General features: G+C 50.5%; 1 protein-coding gene across 1 annotated transcript in view; it reads left to right on the forward strand.

Moving 5' to 3' along the window:
* Positions 1–5,469: 5,469 nt before the first annotated feature.
* Positions 5,470–26,079, forward strand: part of TTC9 (tetratricopeptide repeat domain 9) — a 38,963-nt gene continuing 18,353 nt past the window's right edge. The window contains exon 1 of the mRNA XM_038765431.1: positions 5,470–5,686. Within this exon, the coding sequence (XP_038621359.1) occupies positions 5,470–5,686 (217 nt within the window). The remainder of the gene's footprint in view (positions 5,687–26,079) is intronic.

Here is a 26,079-nt window from a genome sequence, read left to right on the forward strand (position 1 = left end):
CAAAACTCACCCGTGCTGGGCAACAGCAGCACGGGAGAGAGTTGAGGGCGGAGACTCGACTTTACTGCGCAGGAGGCGACAACAGTAAACCACTTCCAGATTTTTACCAAGAAAACTCTCTGATACCATTACCAGAACAATTGCAGGTGGAGAGCGGGGCATTCTGGGAGAGATGTGTCCATGGTGTCACTATGGGTCAGAAACGACCCGACGGCGTAAGACAAGACAACTGAGGCCCAGAGAAGTGAAACGACTTGCCCAAGGTCACACAGGAGACATGTGGCGGAGCCAGGATTAGAACCCATGACCTTCTGATGCCCAGGTCCGGGCTCTATCCACTATGCCATGCTGTTGTATCTGCCCCAGCGCTTAGCACATTGCCTGGCACAGAGTAGGCGCTTAGCAAATACCAACCGCCCCACCCAAAAAACAGAGAAAAACTTCATGGGTACGAAGATTTCCTTTTGTGGACATGGGCACAGCAGAAAGACATACCGCAGTCCAGGTGGAGAGCTCACCTCCTCCAGGAGGCCTTCCCAGACTGAACCCCTTTTCCTCTCTTCCTCCCCATCCCCCCCACCCTACTTCCTCCCCCTCCCCACAGCACCTGTAGATATGTTTGTACAGATTTATTACTCTATTTATTTTACTTGTACATATTTACTATTCTATTTATTTTGTCAATGATGTGCATCTAGCTTTACTTCTATTTATTCTGATGACTTGACACCTGACCACATGTTTTGTTTTGTTGTCTGTCTCCCCCTTCTAGACTGTGAGCCCGTTGTTGGGTAGGGACCGTCTCTATACGTTGCCAACTTGTACTTCCCAAGCACTTAGTACAGTGCTCTGCACACAGTAAGCGCTCAGTAAATATGATTGAATGAATGCGGGCAGGGCACTGTACTAAGCACTTGGGAGAGTACAGTACTACAGAATTGGCAGACATGTTCCCTGTTCACTCTCCATCTGCAATAGTTCTGGTAGTGGATCCATAGAGTTTTCTTGGTTAAAATCGGAAGCGGTTTACCATTGCCTCCTCCTGCAGAGTAAAGTCGAGTCTCTGCTGCCCGGATTATCTTTGTGCAGAAACGCTCTGGGCATGTTACTCCCCTCCTCAAAAATCTCCAGCGGCTGCCTGTCAATCTATGAATCAAGCAAAAACTTCTCACTCGGCTTCAAGGCTCTCCATCACCATGCCCCCTCCTACTTCACCTCCCTTCTCTCCTTCTACAGCCCAGCCTGCACCCTATGCTCTTCTGCCGCTAACCTCCTCACTGTACCTCATTCTCGCCTGTCCCGCCGTCGACCCCCAGCCCATGTCCTTCCCCTGGCCTAGAATGCCCTCCCTCCACACATCTGCCAAGCTAGCTCTCTTCCTCCTTTCAAAGCCCTACTAAGAGCTCACCTCCTCCAGGAGGCCTTCCCAGACTGAGCCCCTTTTTTCCTCTCCTCCTCCCCACACCCCCTCTTCCCTACCTCCTTCCCCTCCCCACAGCACTTGTATCTATATCTATCTATCTATATATATATATATATTTGTACAGATTTATCACTCTATTTTACTTGTACATATTTACTATTCCATTTATTTTGTTAATGATGTGCATATAGCTTTAATTCTATTTGTTCTGACAGTTTTGACACCTGTCTTCATGTTTTGTTTTGTTGTCTGTCTCCCCCTTCTAGATTGTTGTTAGGTAGGGACCATCTCTATATGTTGCCGATTTGTACTTCCCAAGCGCTTAGTACGGTGCTCTGCACACAGTAAGCGCTCAATAAATACGATTGAGTGAATGAATGAATGACTCTCTCCCATGCTGCTGCAGCCCAGCACGGGTGAGTTTTGACTTGTAGCAGATTGCCTTCCGCTCGCTAGCCATTGCCCAAGCTAGGAATGGAATGGGCAGGCCTCTGCTTGACTCTCTCTCCCGGGGCAGAGATTGGTAAAGTACTGGAAACTCCCCAGATGTGACCCTGAGAGGGGGGGCCTCATTTACCTCATCTGTAAAATGGGATGAAGACTGTGAACCCCACGTGGGACAGGGACTGTGTCCAACCTGATTTTCTCATATCCACCACAATGCACACTATGTGGCACATAGTTAAGCGCTTAACAAATTCCATTACTATTACGATTACTATTGTGACTACCAATAAAAAGCAGACTCGTTCCCTGCCCATAATGAGTTTACAGTCTAGAGGGGGAGACAGTGAGCTTAGGGTCTAGAGGGCAGAGGCAGTGTTAAAGTGAACTATAAAGATGTGCACATATTTAAATTATATAGTATAAATTACTCATTTATCTATATTGACATCCGTCTCCCTCTTTAGACTGTAAGCTCATTGTTGGCAGGGAAGGTTACTGTCAATTCTGTTGCACTGTACTCTCCCAAGTACTCAGCCCACTGTTGGGTAGGGACCATCTCTATATGTTGCCAACTTGTACTTCCCAAGCACTTAGTACAGTGCTCTGCACATAGTAAGCGCTCAATAAATACGATTGAATGAATGAATGACGTACTCTCCCATGCACACAGTAAGTACTCGGTAAATACCACTGATGGACATAAAAATGAGCTCAGTGAAATGCAGCATGGCCTAGGGGAAAGAGCACATCTCTGGGAGTCAGAGGACCTGGGTTCTAAACCCTGGTCCACCACTTATCTGCTGTTAGATCTTGGGTAAGTCAAGTCACTTTGGCCTCAGTTACCTCGTATGTAAAACAAGGGTGACTACTGTGAGCCCTTTGTGAGACAGGGTCAGTGTCCAACCCTATTATCTTGTATCTACCCTAGTGCTTAGTACAGTGCCTGGCACAGAGTAAGAGCTTATATACTATCTGAAAAAATACAAACACAGATACGACCTCCAATATGGACAAGGCTGCAAGGTGGGCTGCAGTGTGGCACAGGGAAGCAGCATGGCACAGTGGCTAGAACATGGGCCTGGGAGTCTGAAGGTCATGGGTTCTGATCCCTGCTCTGCCACTTGTCTCCTGTGTGCCCCTGGGCAAGTCACTTCACTCCTCTGTGCCTCAGTTCCCTCATCTGTAAAATGGGGCTTGAGACGGGGACTGTGTCCAACCAGATTTGCAGGTATCCACCCCAGGGCTTAGAACGGTGCCTAGTGCACAGAAAGCGATTAGCAAATACCACAGTAATGATTATTATTAGGCGCTGGGCAAGGGTAGCCCACCTGGTAATGGACCTCACACTCGCCACTCCCTCAGAGCCCCTACCCCAAAATACAGAAATGGAGGAAAGTCCAGTGGAAGCCACCAGGAGCCCTCATCCTGACCTTCTTTGGCTAAGGCCGGGTCTTCCAGGGGCCAAGAACCCCAACCTCGACCCCGGTCCCATGCTGAAATTCCGAGACCGCCCCCCATCCCGCTTTACAGGACAACAGTAGGCTGAGACAGCGGCCAAGTTTGCAGACTTCAACTTTCTACCGCCCCCCACCCCACACACACTTTGTTTCTGCCCCTTACGTATTTGTCTGCTAGTCTCATAAGGATCAATTAGCTGTCTCCAGAGAGCACAGGCAATTTAGAACGGGGAATAACACTTTAAAGGTATAGCTATGTCTTAGCTGCTCTCCCGAGCGCTTAATACAGTGCTCTGCGCCCCATAAAGGCTCAATAAATGCCATTAATTGATTGATTAGCTGGACCAATCAACCAATAATATTTATTAAGCATTTACTGAGTGCAGAGCACTGTATTAAGCGGTTGGGAGAGCACACTAAAAACAGAACGAGCAGACAGGCGCTCTGCCTCTAACGAGTTAACCGGTGAACTGGATGACCAAGTGGAACAGGTGTTTTCTTTTTTTGTTTGTTTGATGACTCAGAGGAGAACGCACACTCTGCCTGTGTCTTGCACCTCCTCTCCTCCACTCCGTACCCACACACCCGACTTGCAGGTTCCCTCCAGACCCCACAAACACAACTCCCGGCACCTTGCTCGCCTAGTGACGGGCACACCCCAGCAGAAGCGCTCAGTACAGTCCCCCCTACCCCCTTCCCAAAGCCCACCCTGAGCCCTGAAAAGGCAGGCGGCTCCTTTAAGGCCCCAAGTGCCGGACTGAAATAGCAAGAAGGTGGCGGGGCTTTTTTTGTCGCCTTTCCCCTCTCCCCCTGCTCCGATTCACGTTGTGTAGTAGTGTCGTGTGTCGTGTTGTGTTGCGTGGCGGCCGGCCGGCCTCACGTTGATTTCTTTGGTGTTTTCCTGTCGTGTTCCAGAGGCCGACTGTATGAACGGCAGCCGGGGTGGGGCGGGGGAGACACCTCTCCCCCCCGACCCCCTCGAGCGATCGGACCATTCATTCATTCATACATACATTCATTCATTCATTCCTAGCCAGAAAGGGCAGGGCGGAGAGGACGAAGGGAGGCCTTGGGGGAGGGAGGAAAAGGGTAAAAGGGGGGAAGAGGAAAAAAAAGGGGAGAGGGGAAAGAGGGGAGAAGGAGGAGGGGAAGGAAGAAAAGAGGGAAGGGGGAGGGGAGAAGAAGGGGAGGAGGAAGAAGGGAAAAGGGGGGAAAGAGCAAAAAAGGGGGAGAGGAGAAAGAGAAAAAAGGGGGAGGGGGAAGAGAAAAGGGGGGAAGAAGAGGGAGGAGGAAGAGGAAAAAGGGGGAAAGAGAAAAAGGGCGAGGGAGGAGGGGGAGAGAAGAGGGAAAAAGGGGGAGAGGAAGGAGAAAAAAGGTGAGGGAGGAGGAGGGAAAAGTGGAAGGGTGAAGTGGGGAAGTAGGGCGGGAGGAGGAAAGGGTGAGGAAGAGGGGCGGAGGGAACAGGAGGAGGAGGGCGGAGGGGGAAGAGGAAAAGAGGGAAGAAAGGGAGGGGCAAAGAGAAAAAGGGTGAAGAAGAGGGAGGAGGAAGAGGGAAAAGGGGGGAAAGAGAAAAACGGCGAGGGGGAAAGAAGGGAGGAGGGGGAGAGAAGAGGGGAAAAGGGGGAGGAGAAGGGGAGAAACAGGTGAGGGAGGAGGGAAAAGTGGAAGGGTGAAGTGAGGAAGCAGGGCGGGAGGCGGAAAGGGTGAGGAAGAGGGGCGGAGGGAACAGGAGGAGAGGGAGGAGGGAGAGAGAGAGAGAGGAGGGTGGGCAGGCGGGTGGGCAGGAGCAGCCTCGGGCCACTGGCGAGCAGAATGGGCGGCAGAGGCAGGCAGTGGACCAGGGGGGCGACGGCCAGTCCTCAGATGGGCCGGCGCTGAACCCGGCCGGACCCCCAGGGACCCTCAGGGACCCCCCAGGGACCCCCGGACATGGAGAGGAAAAGCCGGGCCTCGGGGAGGCTGCCCCCCGCCCCCGCCCCCAGATCCCCTGCGACGGCGGGCCCCCAGGACCGGCCGCAGGACCGGCCGCAGGACGTGCAGCAGAAGGTGCAGCAGGGGCAGGAGGAGGGGCGGGAGGAGGAGGAGGAGGGGGAGGGGGCTTCGGGGCGCCGTGGCCGGGCGGCGGGGTCCGCGGGCGGGGACATGGTGATCCAGCGCGCCCAGGACTTCAAGAGCCAAGGGGCGCAGTGTTACAAGGACAAGAAATTCCGCGAGGCCATCGGCAAGTACCACCGCGCCCTTCTGGAGCTCAAGGGGCTGCCCGACCACCCCCGGACCCCCGGGACCCCCGCCACCCCCGCCCACCGCCAGGCCCAGATCGTCGAAGCCATAGAGGTCGACTGCTACAACAGCCTGGCAGGTCAGCCCCCCGCCCGCCCGGGGACGGGCCCTTGCCCCCTTAGGGTGACTTGGGGGGCCCCCCCCCCCCCCGCCAGCTCTGGGGGCCACCCCCTTCCAGGGGCGGGGTTCGGGGCCACCCACGCCGGGGTCGTCGCCCAGGCGTCCGGGCCAGCGCCCGCCCCCGGTAAGCGCTCAGTACGTACCCCCGCTGGACGGAGTCATTCATTCGGTCGCATCGACGACGGAGTGCTTACTGCGGGCAGGCCCCGGGACTAAGCGGTTGGGAGAGGACAGTGGAACAATAAACCGGCACCCTCCCTGTTCACCCCGGGAGGGAGAGAGGGATGGAGGGATGGATAGAGGAAGGATGGAGGGATGGACAGAGGAGGGATGGATGGATAGAAGAGGGATGGATGGATGGGTGGAGGCAGGGTGGATGCAGCGCTTAGAACAGTGCTTTGCACTTAGTACAGTGCTCTGCACACAGTAAGCACTCAATAAATACTATTATTATTATTATTATTGTTATGGAGGAAGTGATGGAGGCTGGCCTCGCCCTCCCCCCGCCCCAAATAACTTGGGCGGGCAGGTGGGGGTTGGGAGGGGCGAGGATGGGCCGGTCTGACCCACCCTGCGGCAACCGGTACACCCGTGAGGGGTAGGTGGGTGGGCATCCCCGGCCTGGCCCAGACAGGACTGGACCGGTCTCCTCCGGGCTGGAGGGTCACCGCGGCCACCGGCCTCCGTGGATCACAGCGGCTCGACGCCTCCCTCCCATCTGACGACCCCTCTAAGACCCCCCTCCCCCTCCCCCGCTTGTTCTTCTCCTTCAGGCAGAGGGCAAACCGCCCTTTGGGAATAATAATAATAATTGCCTTTTTTGTTAAACGCTTACGATGGACCAGGCACTGTACTAAGCGCTGGGGTGGATGCGAGCAAATCGGGTTGGACCCAGCCCCTGTCCCACGTGAGGCTCAATCCCCATTTGACAGATGAGGGAACTGAAGCCCAGAGAAGTAGAAGTGACTTGCCCAAGGTCACACCACAGATAAGTTCCAGCCTTCTCAGGGGGGAGAAGGCAGCTTTGCTCTCTCCTTTTCCCAAACCGTCCTAGCCCCTCTCCCCATCCTGGAGACGCCTGGCTGATGCAGGGACTCCTCCTATTTGAAGGATCAGGGTTCAAGCTGGAGTTTCTCCCCATGATCCATCAATCAGGGGCGTTGATTGAGTGCTTACTATGTGCAGAGCACTGTAATAAGCGCTTGGGAGAGGACAATAGGGCAGAGTTTGTAGACACATTCCCTGCCCAAATCAGGCTTACAGACTAGAAGGGGAGACAGACATTAATATCAATCAATCAAGGGTATTGATTGAGCACTTAAATGGGCAGTGTACTGTAATAATGATAATAATAATAATGGTATTTTTAAGCGCTTACTATGTGCTTGGCACTGTTCTAAGCTCTGGGGTAGATATAAGGTAATCAGAGTGTCCCTGAGCACTAGGGAGAAGACAGTATAACAGAGTCGGTAGATACATTCCCTGCCCACAATGAGCTTACTGTCTTTCAGCAAAGTCAAACGTTTACTTCTTGGGGCTGGGAGTTCCCTCCAAAAAAAAATATTATTATTATTATAATGATGATCATGGTATTAGGCACTTATTATGTGCCAAGCACTGTTCTAGGCACTGAGGTAGAGACAAGATAGGTTGTCCCACATGGGGCTCACAATCTTAAGCCCCATTTTACAGATGAGGTAACTGAGGCACAGAGAAGTGAAGTGACTTGCCCAAAGTCACACAGCCGACAAGTGGCGGAGCCGGAATTAGAACCCTCGTCTTCTGACTCCCTAGCCTGTGCTCTTTACACCGAACCACACTGGAGGTGAAAGGATTCAATTCAATCGTATTTATTGAGCACTTACTCTATACAAAGACCATACTGAGTGCCTTGGAGAGTACAATACAACAACCAACGGACATTTTCCCTGCCCACAAGAAGCCTACAGTCTAGAGGGATCTAGGAGGAGATTGGAGAAGGGTATACTGCTCACCCAGGCAGGTGGGGGAAATCGTATCTTAGACTAAATGCCAAAATGAGAACCTGAAAGCAGCCACTACCCACTACCTCAGCATCCTCCCTCTACTCTAATAATAATAATAATGATAATGATGATATTTGTTAAGCACTGACTATGTGCCAGGCACTGTACTGAGTGCTGGGGTGGATACAAGCAAATCAAGTTGGACACAGTCCTTGTCCCATGTGGGGCTCACAGTCTTAATCCCCATTTTACAGATGGGGGAACTGAGGCCCAGAGAAGTGAAATGACTCACCCAAGGTCACCCAGCAGACAAGTGGAAGAGGTGAGATTAGAATCCATGACCTTCCAACTCCCAGGCCTGTGCTCTCGCCGTGCTGCTGCCCTAGGAGGAGGGTGGCCCTTAAGATGAAATAGGGACAGACCCCCCCCCCCCCCAAACCCGGGCAGTGGGAGGCCAATCAATCAACCGTACTTATTGAGCGCTTACTGTGTGCCGAGCACCGTACTAAGCACTTGGGAGACTACAATACGACAGAGAAAAGCAGCATGGTGTAGTGGATCGAACAAGGGCCTCAGTATCAGAAGGTCATGCATTCCAATTCCGGCCCTGCCACTTGTCTGCCGGGTGACCTTGGGAAAGTCACTTCACTTCTGTGGGCCTCTGTTCCCTCATCTGTCAGATGGCGATTGAGACCGTGAGCCCCACCTGGGACAGGAAATGTATCCAACCCGATTTGCTCAGATCCACCCCAGAACTTAACACCATGCCTGGCACGTAGTAAGCACTTAACAAATACCAATGTTATTATTATTATTATTATTAGTTAGAAGGAAAGAGGGTGCCCATTCCTGGGGTCCCTTCAAGAGGGAGGCAGTGGTATGTCGGGGTCAACATGGTCCACCTCCACCTGGGAGAGATCCTGGAAGAATCAATCTGCTGTTGTGGCAGATTCCCTTAACCTTTGGGAATGGCCGAGGGGAGGCAGAATCGGGGGGTGGGGGGGCGGGAGGAATGTGTGAGCCTTGGGGTGTGGGCGACTGTGTGAGGGAACTGGTGTGGCTGCATAATGGTGGCCTGTGGAGTATTCCAAGCACGTGCGCTCTCTTTGTTTCTGCTCCTTGCCAAAAAATGTGAGGCACTGCCCCGTCCCTCCAGGCAGAACCCTGGCAGAGGGGGCTCCCCCTCTCCGCCCCTCCCCGGTGATCACCCCAACTAGCAGCTCTGAGCAGGCCAGATCCCCGAGGGTGGGGGAAGAGGGGTCCCCCCCTTCTTGTTGACAGCGCACTGGGTGGGCTACAGTTCTAAACCCACCCAAGGGCCCTACGAGTCTCTCCTTTTCTCCGGCAAACATCTTGGGCCCAGGGCTGCCGTAGTAGTAAAGAAAAAGAAGCCATGGAGGAGGAGGAGTCAGGACTGCCTGTCTTCCCCTCCTAAAAGCTGGAAATATCAGCAAACGGCGTCTTTTTTTCCCCCCAGATCCATTAGGCTGCCTGCCAGGCGGCTGATGCTTTTGCTTCTTCACCCCAGATACGGTTGCATTTTAGAAGCTTCTATTCTCCCCCTCTCCAACCCCACCCCCAAATATTCTTTGGGTGAGTAGGAATTAGGGACCTCTAGTCTCCACCCTTTGTTTTGTTTGTTTTTTTAAGGGTATTTGTTAAGTGTTTGCTAGGCACCAGGCACTGCACTAAGCGCTGGGGTAATTCCAAGATGATCGGGTTGGACCTGGTCCCCGTCCCACATGGGTTTCACGGTCTTGATCCCCATTTTACAGAGGAGGTAACTGAGATGAGACACGGAGAAGTGAAGTCACTTTCCCAAGGTCACCCAGCGAACACGCGGCAGAGCTGGGATTAGAACCCAAGTCTTCCTGACTCCCAGGCCTTTGGTCTTCTCCTCCAGCAGGCCATGCTGCTTCTCTTCCTCTTCCTCTCCTCCTCTCCCCCTTGCCCTCCCCACATTCCCAGCTTTTGCCCACACTCCCGGAGGGGGATTTTCCCAGAAGTCCTGAGGCTTCCTCCCACCCACCGCCTCCCTGTGAGTTCCAGTTATCAGGATCAGTGAAATCAGATCCTCTTTTTAAAAAGGGAACAAAGCAATCAGAAGCCGGACCATTTCACTATCCGGTCCGGACCTCCCAGACCCCCAAGAGAAAGGGAAGAAAGCAAAGATTTTTGTGGTCAGAGAAATGCAGTTGGATCCAGAGCCTATCCAGGAGGACAGGAGTGGGGCCGCGGAATACATCAGCACCACAAGTCACCTCGGGGGCTGTTTGAGTCCATCCTGGGGGGTTTCCCCTCAAGGTTCATCCTTGACTCCATTAGGTTAGCTGTTACTGGGAGAATGGATTGTTTCTGCTTGTGAGACTTAGTCCCCCACCCTGGCCCAGAGAGGGTTTCTACCGCTTGGCCTCACTTTTCACAGCTGTGGCCACAAGTCTCAGAAAGAGGAGTGTGATTCTTCCTGGAGATGGGCAGTGCAGACACGGTAACTTGTCTCCTGGAACCCGCCGTTTGCCCATTTATCCGCCAAAATGTTGAGAGCTGGGGCGACCATGGATAAAAGTGAAGAGCCGCTATCGGTCTCCAGCCGGGAATGGAGCTGGTCACAGAGGGGGATGGCCTCACTCTGATCTCAGCGTGTCCCATCAGAAGAACTTGGGTTCTAATCCTGGCTCTGCCACTTGTCTGCTGCTGTGTGACCTTGGGAGAGGCACTTCATTTCTCCATGCCTCAGTTCCCTCAACTGGAAAATGGGGATTAAGACTAGGAGCCCCATGTGGGACAGGGACTATAGCATCCAACCTGATTTGCTTGTATCCACCCCACTGCTTAGCCCAATACCTCAGTGCTTAACAAATACCACAATTATTATTATTATTATTATTATTGTCTGAGCTCCCTCGGCCTCAGGCTGGCATCTGGCAGTGTGTGAAGGGCGGAGGGCAAGGCGGAGGCTGAGGAGGGAGTGGAAACCGGGAAGGCCCCTGGGATGGGGCTGGATCACTGAGACAATCGATCCCTGGCCCATCGGGAGCTGAGACTGGAAGCCCCAACGGGGCATCACCACAAGCATCCAGAAATTCGAACAGTGCTTGGCACATAGTCAGCGCTTAACAAATATTGTTATTATTATTATTATTACTACTATTATTATTATCCAGGATGGGGCACAGAGAGACCACCTAAGGGGCCGGGCAAACCTGCGAAAGAATGTTAGTTTGGAAACCGGCCCGGGGCGGGCCACAGGGGCTTGCCTGGTTCGTTCATTCATTCATTCATTCAATCAACCATATTTATTAAGCACTTACTGTGTGCAAAGCCCTGTACTAAGCACTTGGGAAAGTACAATGCAACAGTATAGTGACATTCCCTGCCCACAACAAGCTCACGGACTAGAGCGGAGGAGAAAGACATCAATACAAATAAATAAAATTACAGATATGTCCTTAAGTGCTGTGGGATTGGGAGAGGGCGGGAAGGGAGAAGGGACAAATGAGGAAAAGTGCAGCTTAGTCTGGGAAGGCCTCTAGGAGGTGATGGGCCTTCAATAAGGCTTTGAAGCAGGGGAGAGTAATTGTCGGATTTGAGGGAGGGAGGGCGTTCCAGGCCAAAAGCGGGACGTGGACCAGGGGTCGGTGAACAGGGGAGGGGCAGACGTGCTGACCATGAGCCTTACCCCGGCACCAGGGGTCCAGCAGGTGGGATGGTCTATCCTCTGCCTTGTGCTCTTCCCTGGGTTTCTCCGAGGCATCTCATCTTCCCAGTAGGCTGAAGGAGGGAGTCAGTTGTATTTATTGAGCACTTACTGTGGGCAGAGCACTGTACTTGGGAGAGTGTTATACAGTAATAAACAGAGGCATTCCTGGACCACAACGAGCTTACAGTCTGGAGGGGTAAACAGACATTAATATAAGTAATTGAGTTACAGATCTGTACATAAGTGCTGTGGGGTTGGGAGTTGGGAGAGGGGAATGAATAAAGGGAGCAAGTGAGGGCGATGCAGAATGGGAATGGGAGAAGAGGAAAGGAGGGCTTAGGGAAAACCTCTTGAAGGGAATGTTCCTTCACTAAAGCTTTGGAGGAGGGGAGAGGGGTGGTCTGCCGGATATGAAGAGGGAGGACTTCCAGGCCAGAAGCAAGAGGGCAAGAGGTGAGCGGCGAGATAGACGAGATCGAGGTACAGTGAGAAGGTTGGTATTAGAGGAGCAAAGCGTGTGGGCCGCGTTGTATTAGGAGAGCACTGAGGTGAGGTTGAGGAGGGGGGCGAGCTGATTGAGTGCCTTAAAGCTGATGGTGAGGAGTTTCTGTTGGATGCGGATCCAGAGGTTCTAGAGGCGTGGGGAAACATGGCCTGAATGTTTTTGTTGAAAAATGATCCAGGCAGCTGAGTGAAGTATGGACTGGACTGGGGAGAGACAGGAGGCTGGGAGGTCAGCAAGGAGGCTGATACAGTAATCAAGGCGGGAGAGGATAAGTGCTTGAATTAATGTGGTAGCAGTTTGGAGGGAGAGGAAAGGGCAGACTTTAGCGATGTTCTGAAGGTAGAACTGAAAGGATTTATTGATGGATTGAATATGTGGGTTGGATGAGAGAGAGGAGTCAAGGATAACACCCAAGGTTACGGGCTCGTGAGACAGGAAGAATGGTGGGGCCTTCAAAGTCAGGGGGAGGTCAGGGGTTGAGTGGGAAGATAAGATGTTCTGTTTTAGACTTACTAAGTTTGAGGTGACAGGAGGATAACTAAGTAGAGATGTCTTGAAGGCAGGAGGAAATGCAAGACTGCAGAGTGGGAGGGAGAGCAGGGCTGGAGATGGAGACTGGGGTATCATCTGCTTAGAGGTGGTAGTTGAAGTTGTGGGAGTGAATGAGTTCTCCTAGGGACTGGATGTAGATGGAGACTAGAAGGGGACCCAGAACTGTACCCTGAGGGACCCCCACAGTTAAGGGGTGGGAGGCAGAGGAGGAGCCCATGAAGGAGACTGAGAATAAGTGGCCAGAGAGATAGGAGGAAAACCAGGAGAGGACAGTGTCAGTGAAGCCGAGGTTGGTTAATGTTTCCAGGAGAAGGGGGTGGTCGTGAATTTGAAACGACCCTCTCTGCTACCCTTAGGAAAGGGATCTTGTCCCATCAACCCCTTCTCCGGCTCAAGGAAGCCAAAGGGAGTCAGAGGACCTGGGTTCTAATCCAGGCTCCACCCTGAGCCCACTCTGTGACCTTGGGCAAGTCACTTCACTCCTTTGTGCCCCAGTTTTGACGTCGGCAAAATGGGGATTAAGTATGTCCCCCTCCCACTTAGACTGTGAGCCCTGGGTGGGGCAGGGACGGTCAGCTCTGCCTGCACTGTATCGACCCACCTCCTAGCGCAATGCTTAGCACAGAGTAAGCACTTAAATACCATTAAAAAAACAAACATACCAAAAAACAGGCCTCCTCTGGGCTTCAATCAGCCCAGCTGAAACCTGAATCAACAGCAACAGCCAAGACTGAAACCCCACTGGTGTAACACTGCAGTTGATCTGGGCCTTTGCAGGCCTCAAACCTTTCAAAAAAAAAATATTGATTTGTTAATGCTCTCAGATGAGATAGAGAGATGAAAATCCGAAGTGAAAGCCAAGATAGCAGAGGGGCTGTGGAGTACAGACACTGCATGACCTTGGGATAGGTCTCCCCCATCTCACTGGGCTCTGTAAAAGACACAGCTCTTCTCTGTTGAGAAGAAAAAAATATCCCCTAATGACATGAGGAAAGGTCAGGTGGGTCACCTTTATTCACATTGAGCGCTTACTACGTTCAGAAAACTGGACTTAAGTGCTTGGGAGAGAACCAGCAGACACATTCCCTGACCACATGAGCTTACAGTCCATGTGAGGGAAGCTAGTGAAATACTGAACTGAATGCCCCGGGGTAGCTTTTATTCATTCAGTGGTATTTATTGAGCACTTATTATGTGCAAAGCACAGGTCTAAGCGTTTATGGGACTCTATTAGAAAGTGGGAGAGGTATACGTTGGGCTGGAGGCAGGGGATGTAGGTTAAATGACTTCTTGAAGGCCTATCAGCTCTGGTCTTCAAACAACTTAGTGAGAAGCAAGAGGGGCCTGGTGGATGGAGCACGGGCTTGGGAGTCAGAGGACCTGGCTTCTAATCCTGACTCCGCCAACTGCCTGCTGTGTGACCTTGGGGAAAGTCACTTCACTTCTCTGGGCCTCAGTTTCCTCACCTGTAAAATGGGGATTCAGTACCAGTTCTCCCTTCGACTTAGACTGTGAGCCCCATGTGGGACAGGGACTGTGGCCAATTTGATCTACCCCAGTTTTTAGAACAGTGCATGACACAGTAAGCGCTTAATAAATACCACTCAAAAATTAAAACAAAAACAAAAACTTCCAGAAAGCCTCACTAGAGAGAAGTGGGGTGCATCAATAAGAAACGTATGACACATATGTCATCGTAAGACAGACCAACAAAACAGAAAAGAGGGACAAACTGCTTTAATATAAGTACCTTGAGAGCAGGGATCATCTCAACTCCTAATAGTAATTATGGTATTTGTGTTAAGCACTTACTGTATGCCAAGCATTTTACTGAGCACTGGGGCAAACCATTCATATAATAATAATAATGACATTTATTAAGTGCTTACTATGTGCAAAGCACTGTTCTAAGCACTGGGGAGGTTACAAGGTTATCAGGTTGTCCCATGGGGGGCTCACAGTCTTAAAACCCATTTTACAGATGAGGTAACTGAGGCACAGAGAAGTTAAGTGACTTGCCCAAAGTCACACAGCTGACAATTGGCAGAGCCGGGATGTGAACCCACAACCTCTGACTCCAAAACCCAAGCTCTTTCCACTGAGCCATGCTGCTTCTCATAATGATGGTATTTGTTAAGTGCTTACTATGTGCCAAGCACCTTCCTAAGCACTGAGGTAGATACAAGATTATTAGGTTGTCCCACGTGGGGCTCACGGTCTCAAATCCCCATTTTACAGATGAGATAACTGAGGCTCAGAGAAGTTAAGTGACTTGCCCGAAGTCATACAGCTGACAAGTGGCGGAGCTGGAATTAGAACCCATGACCTCTGACTCCCAAGCCCGGCTCTTTCCACTGAGCCTCACTGCTTCTCTAACTTTGTAGAATGCGGGCATTGATTCCACTACCTCTCATGTGCTAAGCGAGCACTCTACCATTTGAGCTAATTCCCCTTACATATCATTATGATGGGTCCCATGTTCCACATGGAGATCCCAGTCTAAGCAGGAGAGAGTACAACTAACTCTTTTGTACTTTCCCAAGCGATTAGTTCAGTACAGTGTAGTACAGTGCGATTAGAGGAAGCTCTCAATAAACGTTATTGGTTATTCCCTGGGGTCCAAGAGTCCTGAGAGTCTCCAGGGAAACATAGGCATCATGATGATTACGATGACAACTATGGTATGTGGTAAGTGCTTACTATGAGCAAAGCACTGTAGTGAGAGCTGGGGTAGATTGAAGACAGTCAGGTTGGACAGAGTCCCCATCCCACATGGAGCTCACAATCTAAATTGAATCCCCATTTCGCAGATGAAGAAACTGTCGGGGTCACAGTTTAAGTAGGAGAGGGAGAAAGATGTTTAATCCCCATTTCAGTTGACAAAACTGAAACTCAAAGAAGTGAACAATTAGGTGAAGCGACTTGCCCAAGGTCACAGAGCAGGCAAGGGGCAGTGCTGGGATTAGAACCCAGGTTTCTCTGACTCCCAGGCCACACTTCTTCTTTTCCCTGGGTCAACTTACTGTGTACCATAGTCTCTCTTGAGTTGGAGAGAGGGCTGATGGGAAAAGGTGGCTTTCCTAATGGAAGCAGAGAGGGTCTTCTCAAATTCAGGTTCATGTCCCTCCTTCAGCCCACTGGGAAGATGAGACCACCTTGGGGGAGACCCGGGGCAGACCCTCCCACCTGCTAATGCTCATGGTCAGCATGTTCTGCCTCTCCCCTGTTCACCAGGCAAGCCCCAAGTCCCGTTGCTCCCTTGGGGCACTACGGTTCCTGTCCCATATGAGGCTACTAGTCTTCATCCTCATTTTCCAGATGAGGGAACCAAGGCATGGAGAAGTAAAATGACTCACCCAAGGTCACACAGCAGCAGACAAGTGGCAGAGCCAGGATTAGAACTCAGGTCTTCTGACTCCCGGGCTGGTGCTGTTTTTCTGTTAGGCTGCACTGCTTCTCGATGCAGACACTCCAAAAAGATGGCTACAGCAATAGCGAGAAATGCAAAACACATTTTGAGGGCATTCTGGTTGAGGCCAGAGCTTTCTGATGTGCTCTCGGTGTATTTCAGCAGCCTCAGCTTAGCGTCCCAGTAGTCCCTTATTAGAGGAGAGTACAAGCAAAACACACACACAGCCTTACTCCCTCCTACCAAACACATACATACACACACACACAGTAATTGAGGCTCCCAGAAATAATAATAATAATAATAATAATGGTATTTGTTTAGTGCTTACTATGTGTCAAACACTCTTCTAAGCATTAGGGTACATCAAGCTAATTTGGTAGGACACAGTTCCTGTCTCACATAGGGCTCAGAGCCTTAATCCTCATTTTACAGATGAGGTAACTGTGGCCCAGAGAAGTGAAGTGACTGACCCAAGGTCACACAGCAGACAAGCGGCAGAGCAGGGATTAGAACCCAGGTCCTTCTGACTCCCAGGCCCATGCTCTGTCCACTAGGCCATGCTGCCTTTTGGTGGAGACGTGATTTGAAAAAGGCTTGGAAGGTGGAGAGAGCGATGTTCTGACAGATATGAAGGGGGAGGGAGTTCAGGGCCAGAGGCAGGATGTGGGTAAAGGGTTGGTCGCAAAATATGGAAAGGCTATTGCATGTGAAGAACTGTACTAAGCGTTTGGGAGAAGCAAACAACCTGTGTGTCCTCAAAACACTGCTAATCCATCCGGGGAGACCAACAGAAACAAAATGTTTACAAGGAATGGGTGCAGGAGGAAGAACGGGGCAGCCTGATTGTATCAGAGTGAAGCATTAGAATCAATCAATCAGTGGTATTTATTGAGCACTTACTGTGTGCAGAGCACTACAATAATAATAATAATAATAATAATAATGGTACTTGTTAAGCGCTTACTATGTGCCAAGCACTGTTCTAAGCCCTGGAACAGATACGAGTTAATCAGGTTGGGCACAGAGGGAGGGCATTTCAGGCCAGAGGCAGGATGTGGGTGAGTGTTTGGCGGAGAGATAGATGAGATCGAGGCATAGTGAGATGGTTGACGTTAGAGGAGTGAAGTGTGTGGGCTTGGTTGGAGTAGGAGAGTAGGGAGGTGAGGTAGGAGGGGGCGAGGTGATGGAGTGTTTTGAAGACAATGGTGAGGAGTTTCTGTGTGATAGTTGATACTGAGCCCTTGGGAGAGTACAACATTACAGAAATGGTAGATGCATTCCCAGCCCACAACAAGCTGACAATCTAGAAAGAGAGACAGACATTAGTAGAAATAAATAAACAACAAATATGGACAAAAGCGCTGTGGGGCTGAGGTGCGGGGTGAATAAAGAGAGCAAATCAGGGTGATGCAGAAGGGAGTGGGAGAAGAGGAAAGGAGGGCTTAGTCAGGGAAGGCCTTTTTGGGGGGATGAGCCTGAAATAAGACTCTGAAGCCAGGGAGTGCGTGGTAGTTTGTCTGATATGAAGAGGGAGGGCGTTTCAGGCCAGATACGGGAGGTCACCCCATCAGCTGGAGAGCACTGACACGTTGATGCAGAGGGAGGCATATACAAAAGACACTGACCTGAGTTTCGGTCAATGTGCTGGTTGACTTTTTGACTTTTGGCAGAACTCTCTGCCAAATGACTGGTCCAGGCTCAGCTCTGACATGGAAGCCTTTTTTTATGGTGTTTGTTAAGTGCTTACTATGTGCCAGGTACTGTACTGTACATGGGGCTCACGCTCTTAATCCCCATTTTCCAGATGAGGGAACTGAGGCCCCCAAGGAGACAAGTGACTCGCCCAAGGTCATGCAGCAGACAAGTGGCGGAGCCGGGATTAGAGCTCAGGTCCTTCTGACTCCCAGGCCCCTGCTCTATCCACTAAGCCACACTATTCATATCAACCCCAGTGCTTAGGACAGCTCTCGGCCAATTGGAAGCACTCGATAAAGGCTGTAATTGTTATTATTGTCGATGATTATTGGTGCCGGCTTCAGATATTTTTCCCTTTCAAGGCAGGGAAAAATTGGGCCATACCTGTCTCCCTCCTGCTTTGACACGACGAGGTCATTATGCTCCTTGGCGTGTGTGTGTGCAATACAGTGCCATGATGTCATGCGGAAGGCTGATGGAATGGAACCCCTGATAACAATAATGAATGGGGGTCTTTGTCAAGCCCCATCCCCCTCCCCCAGCTCAGGGGCTGGTGGGCACTGGGGGAGCTGGGTCGCTCTGTGTTGGGAGGTGGGAGGGCCTCCCTAGCATTGCCACCTCCACCCCCTGAAATGCCCGTCCCCTGCTTCCCCTGCCCCTCCTTCCCCCCTTCCTCCCAGAGCCCAGTGGCCCCAAAGAAGCAGAGTTTCCTAGTGGCTAGAGCCCGGGCCTGGAAGTCGGAAGGACCTGGGTTCTAATTCCGGCTCCGCCACTTGTCCGCTGGGTGACCTTGGGCAATTCACCTTACTTCTCTGAGCCTCAGTTACCTCCTCTGGAAAATGGGGATTGAGACTGTGAGTCCCATGTGGGACAGAGACTGTGTCCAACTCGATTTGCTTGTATCCACCCCAGTGCTTACTACAGTGCCAGGCACATAGTAAGCACTTAACAAATACCATTATCATCATCATTATTATTATTATCTCTGGCCTCAGAGCACAAGGCACTCCCAGGCTGGCCAGCCCTGGAACCCTGAATCCACAGCCCCAATCCTCACCTGTGCTCCCAGAAGCCCAGAGACAGAGACCAGTGAATGAGAGAAGGAGAGGGGAAGAGGGTGACAGAGAGAGACAGAGACACGGGAAGAGAGACACATGGGGGGGATAGTGGAGGAGGAGAAATGAGAGGGTGAGAAGGAGACAATAGCTGGAGAGAAATTGTACAGGATAACCAACATGAATCAATCAAGGATATTTACTGAGCGCTTACTATGTGCAGAGCCCTGTCCTAAGCACCCAAGAGAGTCCAATACAGTAGGAATGTGAGAGGACTAGCTGGAGAAAAGGTAGGAGGAGGGAAAACTTCAGAAGGAGGTTCTTCTGCCCCACCCCCGTAATGGGCTTAACAAATATCATTTAAAAAAAAGCGTGCGTGTAAATGATTATGGGCTTGTATTCTACCCCAGAGCTTAGTACAGCGCCTGGCACATAGTAAGTGCTTAACAAATACCATTTTTAAAAAAAGCATGAGTGGAAGTAACTGTGGACTTGTATTCTACTCCAGCGCTTAGTACGGTGCCGGTCACATAGCAAGCGCTTAACTAATACCATTAACAAAAGCATGAGTGGAAGTGACCAACATGGGCTTTTTCTGTCCCAGCACTCAGTACAGTCCCTGGCACATAGTAAATGCTTAATGAATACCATTAAAAAACAAAAATCTCAGGGGCCATCGGAGAATCCCTGCCTGAAGCTGAGACATGGAGTTAGGCTTGGGCTAGGTCTGGGCCCTCCGCCTTTATTCACGTGGCCTGGATCCATCAATCATCCATTCAGTTGTATTTATTAAGTGCTCACTGTGTGCAGAGCACTGTACTAAACACTCAAATCCATCCATCAGTTGCCCTTAGTGAATGCTTCCTCTGTGCAGAGCATTTTTTATGTAGACTGCAAGGTCCTGGAGGGCAGGGAATCATGTCTCTACCAACTCTATTGTATTGCAGGGCCCAAAAGCTTGACCCAGTGGTCTGCAAACACAGTAAGTGCTTAATAGATACCACTGATGGATTGTATTAGGCATTTGGGAGTTGAGGAGACAGACACAAAGAAATTATAGGTAGGGGAAAAAACTGAGTATAAAGATGTGTGCATGAGTGCCATGGACAACTGGGGAAGGCTGAGTACCGAAGAAGAAGATGATGATAATAATAATAATAATAATGGTATTTGTTAAGCATTCATTATGGGCCAAGCAGTATACTAAGCCCTAGGATAAAGTGCAAGACTCCACCACTTGTCTGCTGGGTGATCTTGGTCAAGTCATTATTATTATTATTAATTTTATTTTTAAATATCATCATTACTTATTACTAATATATTATCATAATATAATGTGATAATAATAATGGCATTAATTAAGTGGTTACTATGTTTCAGGCACGGTACTAAGCATTGGGGTGGATACAAGCAAATCAGGTTGGATACAGTCCCTGTCCCACATGGGACTCACAGTCTCAATCCTTACTTTCCAGGTGAGGGAACTGAGGCCCATTGCAGTGAAATGACTTGCTCAAGAGCACACAGTAGACAAGTAGTGGAGCAGGGATTAGAACCTATGACCTTCTAATCATGATGGTATTTGTTAAGCGCTTTCTATGTGCCAAGCACTGTTTTAAGCACTGGGGTGAATACAAGGTAATCAGGTTGTCCCCCGTGGGGCTGACAGTCTTAATCCCCATTTTACAGATGAGGTAACTGAGGCACAGAGAAGTTAAGTGGCTTGCCCAAGGTCACACAGCAGACAAGTGACGGAGCTGGGATTAGAACCCGTGTCCTCTGACTCCCAAGCCTGGGCTCTTTCCACTGAGCCACGCTGCTTCTAAGTCCCAGATCTGTGCTCGCTCTCTACTGCACCATGCTGCTTCTCTGTGTCTCAGTTACCTCATCTGCAAAATAGGGATTAAGACTGTGGGCCCCATATAGGATATGGACTGTGTCCAATCTGATTAGTTTTCCTGTATGTCCCTGGTGCATAGTAATTGCTTAACAAATACCATAAAAATAGAAAATAAATAGGAGATAAGCCGACCAGACATAGTACCTGTCCTTCATAGGGCTCACAGTCTAAGGGGGAGGGGGAGCAGGTATTAAATCCCCTGTTTACCGAAAAGGAAACTGAGGGACAGAGAAGTGAAGCAACTTGCTCACAGGAAGTGGAGAAGCAGAGATCAGAGTCCAAGTATCCTGATGCCCAGGTCTTTGTAGGCTCTTTCCACAGTTCTTTTTCTTTTCTTGTGGCTTGGTTTTCAGATCCAGTCAGCTGATTGTGAAGTGGTGGTGTGGAGGTTTTAAGCCAATCAGGGACTAGAAGTTAATGACTGTGAGGGCCCCTAATAATAATAATGATAACTCTGGTATTTAAGTGCTTAATGTGTGCCAGGCACTGTATTAAGTGCAGGGGTGGATACAAGCAAATGGGGCTCACAGTCTTAATCCCCATTTTACAGATTCAGTCATACTTATTGAGCACTTACTGTGTGCAGAGCAGTGTACCAAGTGCTTGGAAAGTACAATTCGGCAACAGAGATACTCCCTATCCAATGGGCTCACAGTCTAGAAGGGAGGAAACAGACAACAAAACAAAACAAAGCAAATGGACATAAGGAAACAGGCCAAGAGAAGTGAAGTGACAAGTCCACTAGAGGACAACAGAAACCTGCTTGAAAATGTGACTCAGTCAGTCAGTCATATTTACTGAGCACTTACTGTGTGCAAAGCACTGTACTAAGTGCTTGGGAGAGTTTAATATAATAATAAACAGACACATTCCCTGTTCACAGTTACTCCTGCCTGTGGGCTGGCTTGCTGGCAGAGTAGAGAATTGGGTAGCAGCATGGCCTAGTAGAAAGAGCCCAGGCCTGGGGGTCAGAGGACCCGGGGTTCTAATCCCACCTCTGCCATTTTCCTGCTGCATGACCTCGGGCTAGTAACTTCCCTTCCTTTGCTTCTCAGTTTCGCCAACTGCAAAATGGGGATTCAATACCTGTTCTTCCTCCTACTTAGACTGTGACTTCCATGTAGTATAGAATCTGGGTCTCACATGAAGAACTACTATCTACCCCAGCGCTTAGCACAGTTCTTGGCACATAGTAAGTGCTTAACAAATACCATCAGTATTATTAATTATGATGATAAGGAGGGCATCTTTAAGGATGCCAGTTTCAATCCTGTTATCCACTAAGCCATGTTGCTGCTCTCATTGTTGGGATCCAGACCAGTCAATCAATCAGTTGTATTTATTGAGCGCCTCCTGTGTGCAGAGTACTGGGACTGAGCAGTTGGGAACATCCCCATGCAGGACAGGGATTGCATCCGACCTAATTAATAATTATGGTATTTGTCAAGTGCTTACTATGTGCCAGGCACTGTACTAAGCGCTGGAGTGGATACAAGCTCATCGCGTTGGACACTGTCCCTGTCCCACTTGGGGCTCACAGTTTCCATCCTCATTTACAGACGAGGTAACTGAGGTACAGAGAAGTGAAGTGACTTGCCCAAGGTCACACAGCAGACAAGTGGCCAAGGCAGGATTAGAACCTGTACCTACCCCGGTGCTTAGAATAGTGTTTGACCCATAGTAAGCACTTAACCAATATCATAAGAAAAAAAAATCCTCTGGCTTGAAGGTACAGTCCGAAGGGCAAGAGGAAAATTTCCTTTTGCAGTGAAAGAAGAGGGGCATTGAATCCTCCTCAAGGACATGTCTGTCTCTCCCCCCAGACTGTAAGCTCGTTGCAGGGAGAGAATGTGTCTGTTATATTATGCTCTCCCAAGCGCTTAGTACAGTGCTCTGCACACAGCAAGCACTTAATAAATATTATCACTACTACTATTACTAGTGAAACTCAAGTAGAAGAAGCTTCGAGGTGGTCCTTGTGTACCAGGACTTCATTCATTTATTCAATCGCATTTATTGAGTGCTTACCTTGTGCAGAGCATTGTACTAAGTTCTTGGAAAGTACAATTCAGCAATAAAAAGAGACAATCCCTGCCCACATCGGGTTTACAGTCTAGAAGGTCTTGCCTCTGATGCACTGCCTAGAAATTACTGGTTGTACTAGGATTTATTTCTGAGATGTGCCCTAACTGGAAGCAAAAGTAATTCCAGGGAAATAATCAATCCATGGTATTTAGTATGTGCATACTATGTGCAGAACACTGTACTAGGCATTTGGGAGAGGACAATAGAACAGAGTCGGTAAGAGCTCACAGTTTACAGAGGGGAGACAGACATGAATATAAATAAATCCGTGATGCAAGTGCCGTGGAGCTGAGGGAGGGGTTGAATAAAGGTAGGAAATCCACATGCAAGGGGGATGCAGAAGGGAGTGGGAGAGGAGGAAATGAGGGCGTAATCAGTGCAGAGCATTTTCTCCCCTCCTCTTGGAGGAGGGGTGCTTAAGACAGGGGGTCGCTCTGTCACGTGTGCCCGCCCAGCCCCGGTTTGGCCCTGACTCTCCCTGACTCTCTCTTCCATGCCTACCCCTGGTACTCCCAGTATCCTCCTGGCATCTTCTCCTGTAAGGGCCCAGCACAGGGATCCTGCACCTACTCCCTCCCTCCCACTCTGCCCCCTCACTCTCCATTTCCAGGATGTTAAGGTGGATGTGCAGCAGGGACCCCCGAGCCTGCAGTTCATTCATTCAATCAATCATATTTATTGAGAGCTTACTGTGTGCAGAGCAATGAACTGTTATCGACAAGTAGGGGGAAAGATAAGTTAACGGGTGTAAATCGGCTGCAGGGTTCGAGAACCCAAGGTGATGACGAAGATAGGAAAAACGACTCACTTTCGCGACTTACAATGTCGCTTTCTCACTATCCCACCTCCCCATTCCCTTTCCTTCCCTTCCTTTGAAGCCCACATTATTCGCCTCTACCACCCCCTCCAGATTCTTGTAGCCGTCATCTACTGCCCCCCTGGCCCCACCTCCAACTTCTTTAACGATTTTGACCCCTTCCTCACCTTCCTCTGCCTTCCTTTTCCATGCCCACTCTGATCTCGGAGACTTCAACATCCACATGGATATCCCTGGTAACTCCCCTGCCGCCCGCCTTCTATCTCTCCTTGACGCTGACAACCTCTTGCTCCACCCCACCTCGCCCACTCACCAACTTGGTCATACCCTCGACCTCATCATCTCATACTGCTGCACTGTATCCACCCTCACCAACTCTGAAATCCCTCTCTCAGATCATAATCTTCTCACCTGCCTCCTCACTCACACTCCTTTCCCCTGAAAATCCATATTATTCCCTCACAGAGATCTCTGCTCTCTTGACCCCCTCCATCCTTCTGAGCGCCTCACACCCCACCTCGCCTCCCTCTTCTTTCTAACCAATCATGATGATCAGATTACTGCTCTCAACTCTATCCTTTCTACTCAGCTAGACTCACTCGCTCCCCTTTCCCTTCGCCGCTCTTGTACCACTAACACACAGCCCTGGATCACTGCCACTGTCTGCCTCTTTCGCTCTTATGCTCGAGCTGCTGAACGCTGCTGGCGAAAGTCTAAACACCATGACAACCTCGTTCACTTCAAGTTTATCCTTTTCTGCCTTAACTCAGCCCTCTCCTCTGCCAGACAAAACTATTTCTCCTCCCTTATTGACACCCATGCCCATCATCCCCGTCAGCTCTTCCGTACATTCAACTCCCTGCTCAGGCCCCCGGTTCCTCCCCCTCCTCCTTCCCTCACCCCCAACGATCTGGCCTCCCACTTCATTTATAAAATTAAATCCGTCAGGTCCGACCTCCCCAAAGTCACTCCCCCCCCTTCTCCAACCCCCCAGCTCTCAACACTCTCCACTACTCTCCCATCCTTCCCAGCAGTATCCTCAAAGGAGCTCTCCTCCCTCCTCTCAAGTACTACTCCAGCCACCTGTGCTTCTGACCCCATTCCCTCTCATCTCATGAAATCTCTCGCTCCGTCCCTTCTCCCCTCCTTAACTTCCATCTTCAACTGCTCACTCTCCACTAGCTCCTTCCCCTCTGCCTTCAAACATGCCCTTGTCTCTCCCATCCTAAAAAAACCCTCTCTTGACCCCACCTCACCTTCTAGTTATCGCCCCATCTCCCTCCTACCATTCCTTTCCGAACTCCTTGAATGAGTCATCTACATGTGCTGCCTCGAATTCCTCAACACCAACTCTCTCCTCGACCTCCTCCAATCTGGCTTCCGTCCCCTACATTCCATGGAAACTGCCCCTCAGAGGTCACCAATGACCTCCTGCTTGCCAAATCCAACGGCTCATACTCTATCCTAATCCTCCTCGACCTCTCAGCTGCCTTTGACACTGTGGACCACCCCCTTCTCCTCAACATGCTATCCAACCTTGGCTTCACAGACTCCGTCCTCTCCTGGTTCTCCTCTTATCTCTTCGGTCGTTCATTCTCAGTCTCTTTTGCAGGCTCCTCCTCCCCCTCCCGTCCTCTTACTGTGGGGGTTCCTCAAGGTTCAGTTCTTGGTCCCCTTCTGTTCTCAATCTACACTCACTCCCTTGGTGACCTCATTTGCTCCCAAGGCTTCAACTATCATCTTTACGCTGATGACACCCAAATCTACATCTCTGGCCCTGCTCTCTCCCTCTTCCTCCAGGCTTGCATCTCCTCCTGCCTTCAGGACATCTCCATCTGGATGTCTGCCCGCCACCTCAAACTCAACATGTCCAAGACTGAACTCCTTGACTTTCCTCCCAAACCCTGCCCTCTCCCTGACTTTCCCATCACTGTTGACGGCACTACCATCCTTCCCGTCTCGCAGGCCCGCAAACTTGGTGTCATCCTCGACTTCGCTCTCTCGTTCACCCCTCACATCCAAGCCGTCACCAAAACATGCCGGTCTCAACTCTGCAACATTGCCAAGATCTGCCCTTTCCTCTCCATCCAAACTGCTATCCTGCTCGTTCAAGCTCTCATCCTATCCTGTCTGGACCACTGTATCAGCCTCCTCTCTGATCTCCCATCCTCTTGTCTCTCCCCACTTCAATCCATACTTCATGCCGCTGCCTGGATTGCCTTTGTCCAGAAACGCTCTGGGCATGTTACTCCCCTCCTCAAAAATCTCCAGTGGCTACCAATCAACCTACGCATCAGGCAGAAACTCCTCACCCTCAGCTTCAAGGCTCTCCATCACCTCGCCCCCTCCTACCTCACCTCCCTTCTCTCCTTCTACAGCCCAGCCCGCACCCTCCGCTCCTCTGCTGCTAATCTCCTCACTGTGCCTCGTTCTCGCCTGTCCCGCCATCGACCCCCGGCCCACATCATCCCCCAGGCCTGGAATGCCCTCCCTCCCCACATCCACCAAGCTAGCTTTCTTCCTCCCTTCAAGGCCCTACTGAGAGCTCACCTCCTCCAGGAGGCCTTCCCAGACTGAACCCCCTCCTTCCTCTCTCCCTCCTCCCCCTCTTCATCCCCCGCCTTACCTCCTTCCCTTCCCCACAGC

The sequence above is a fragment of the Tachyglossus aculeatus genome, chromosome 23, assembly GCF_015852505.1.
Source record: "Tachyglossus aculeatus isolate mTacAcu1 chromosome 23, mTacAcu1.pri, whole genome shotgun sequence".
Taxonomy (NCBI): domain Eukaryota; kingdom Metazoa; phylum Chordata; class Mammalia; order Monotremata; family Tachyglossidae; genus Tachyglossus; species Tachyglossus aculeatus.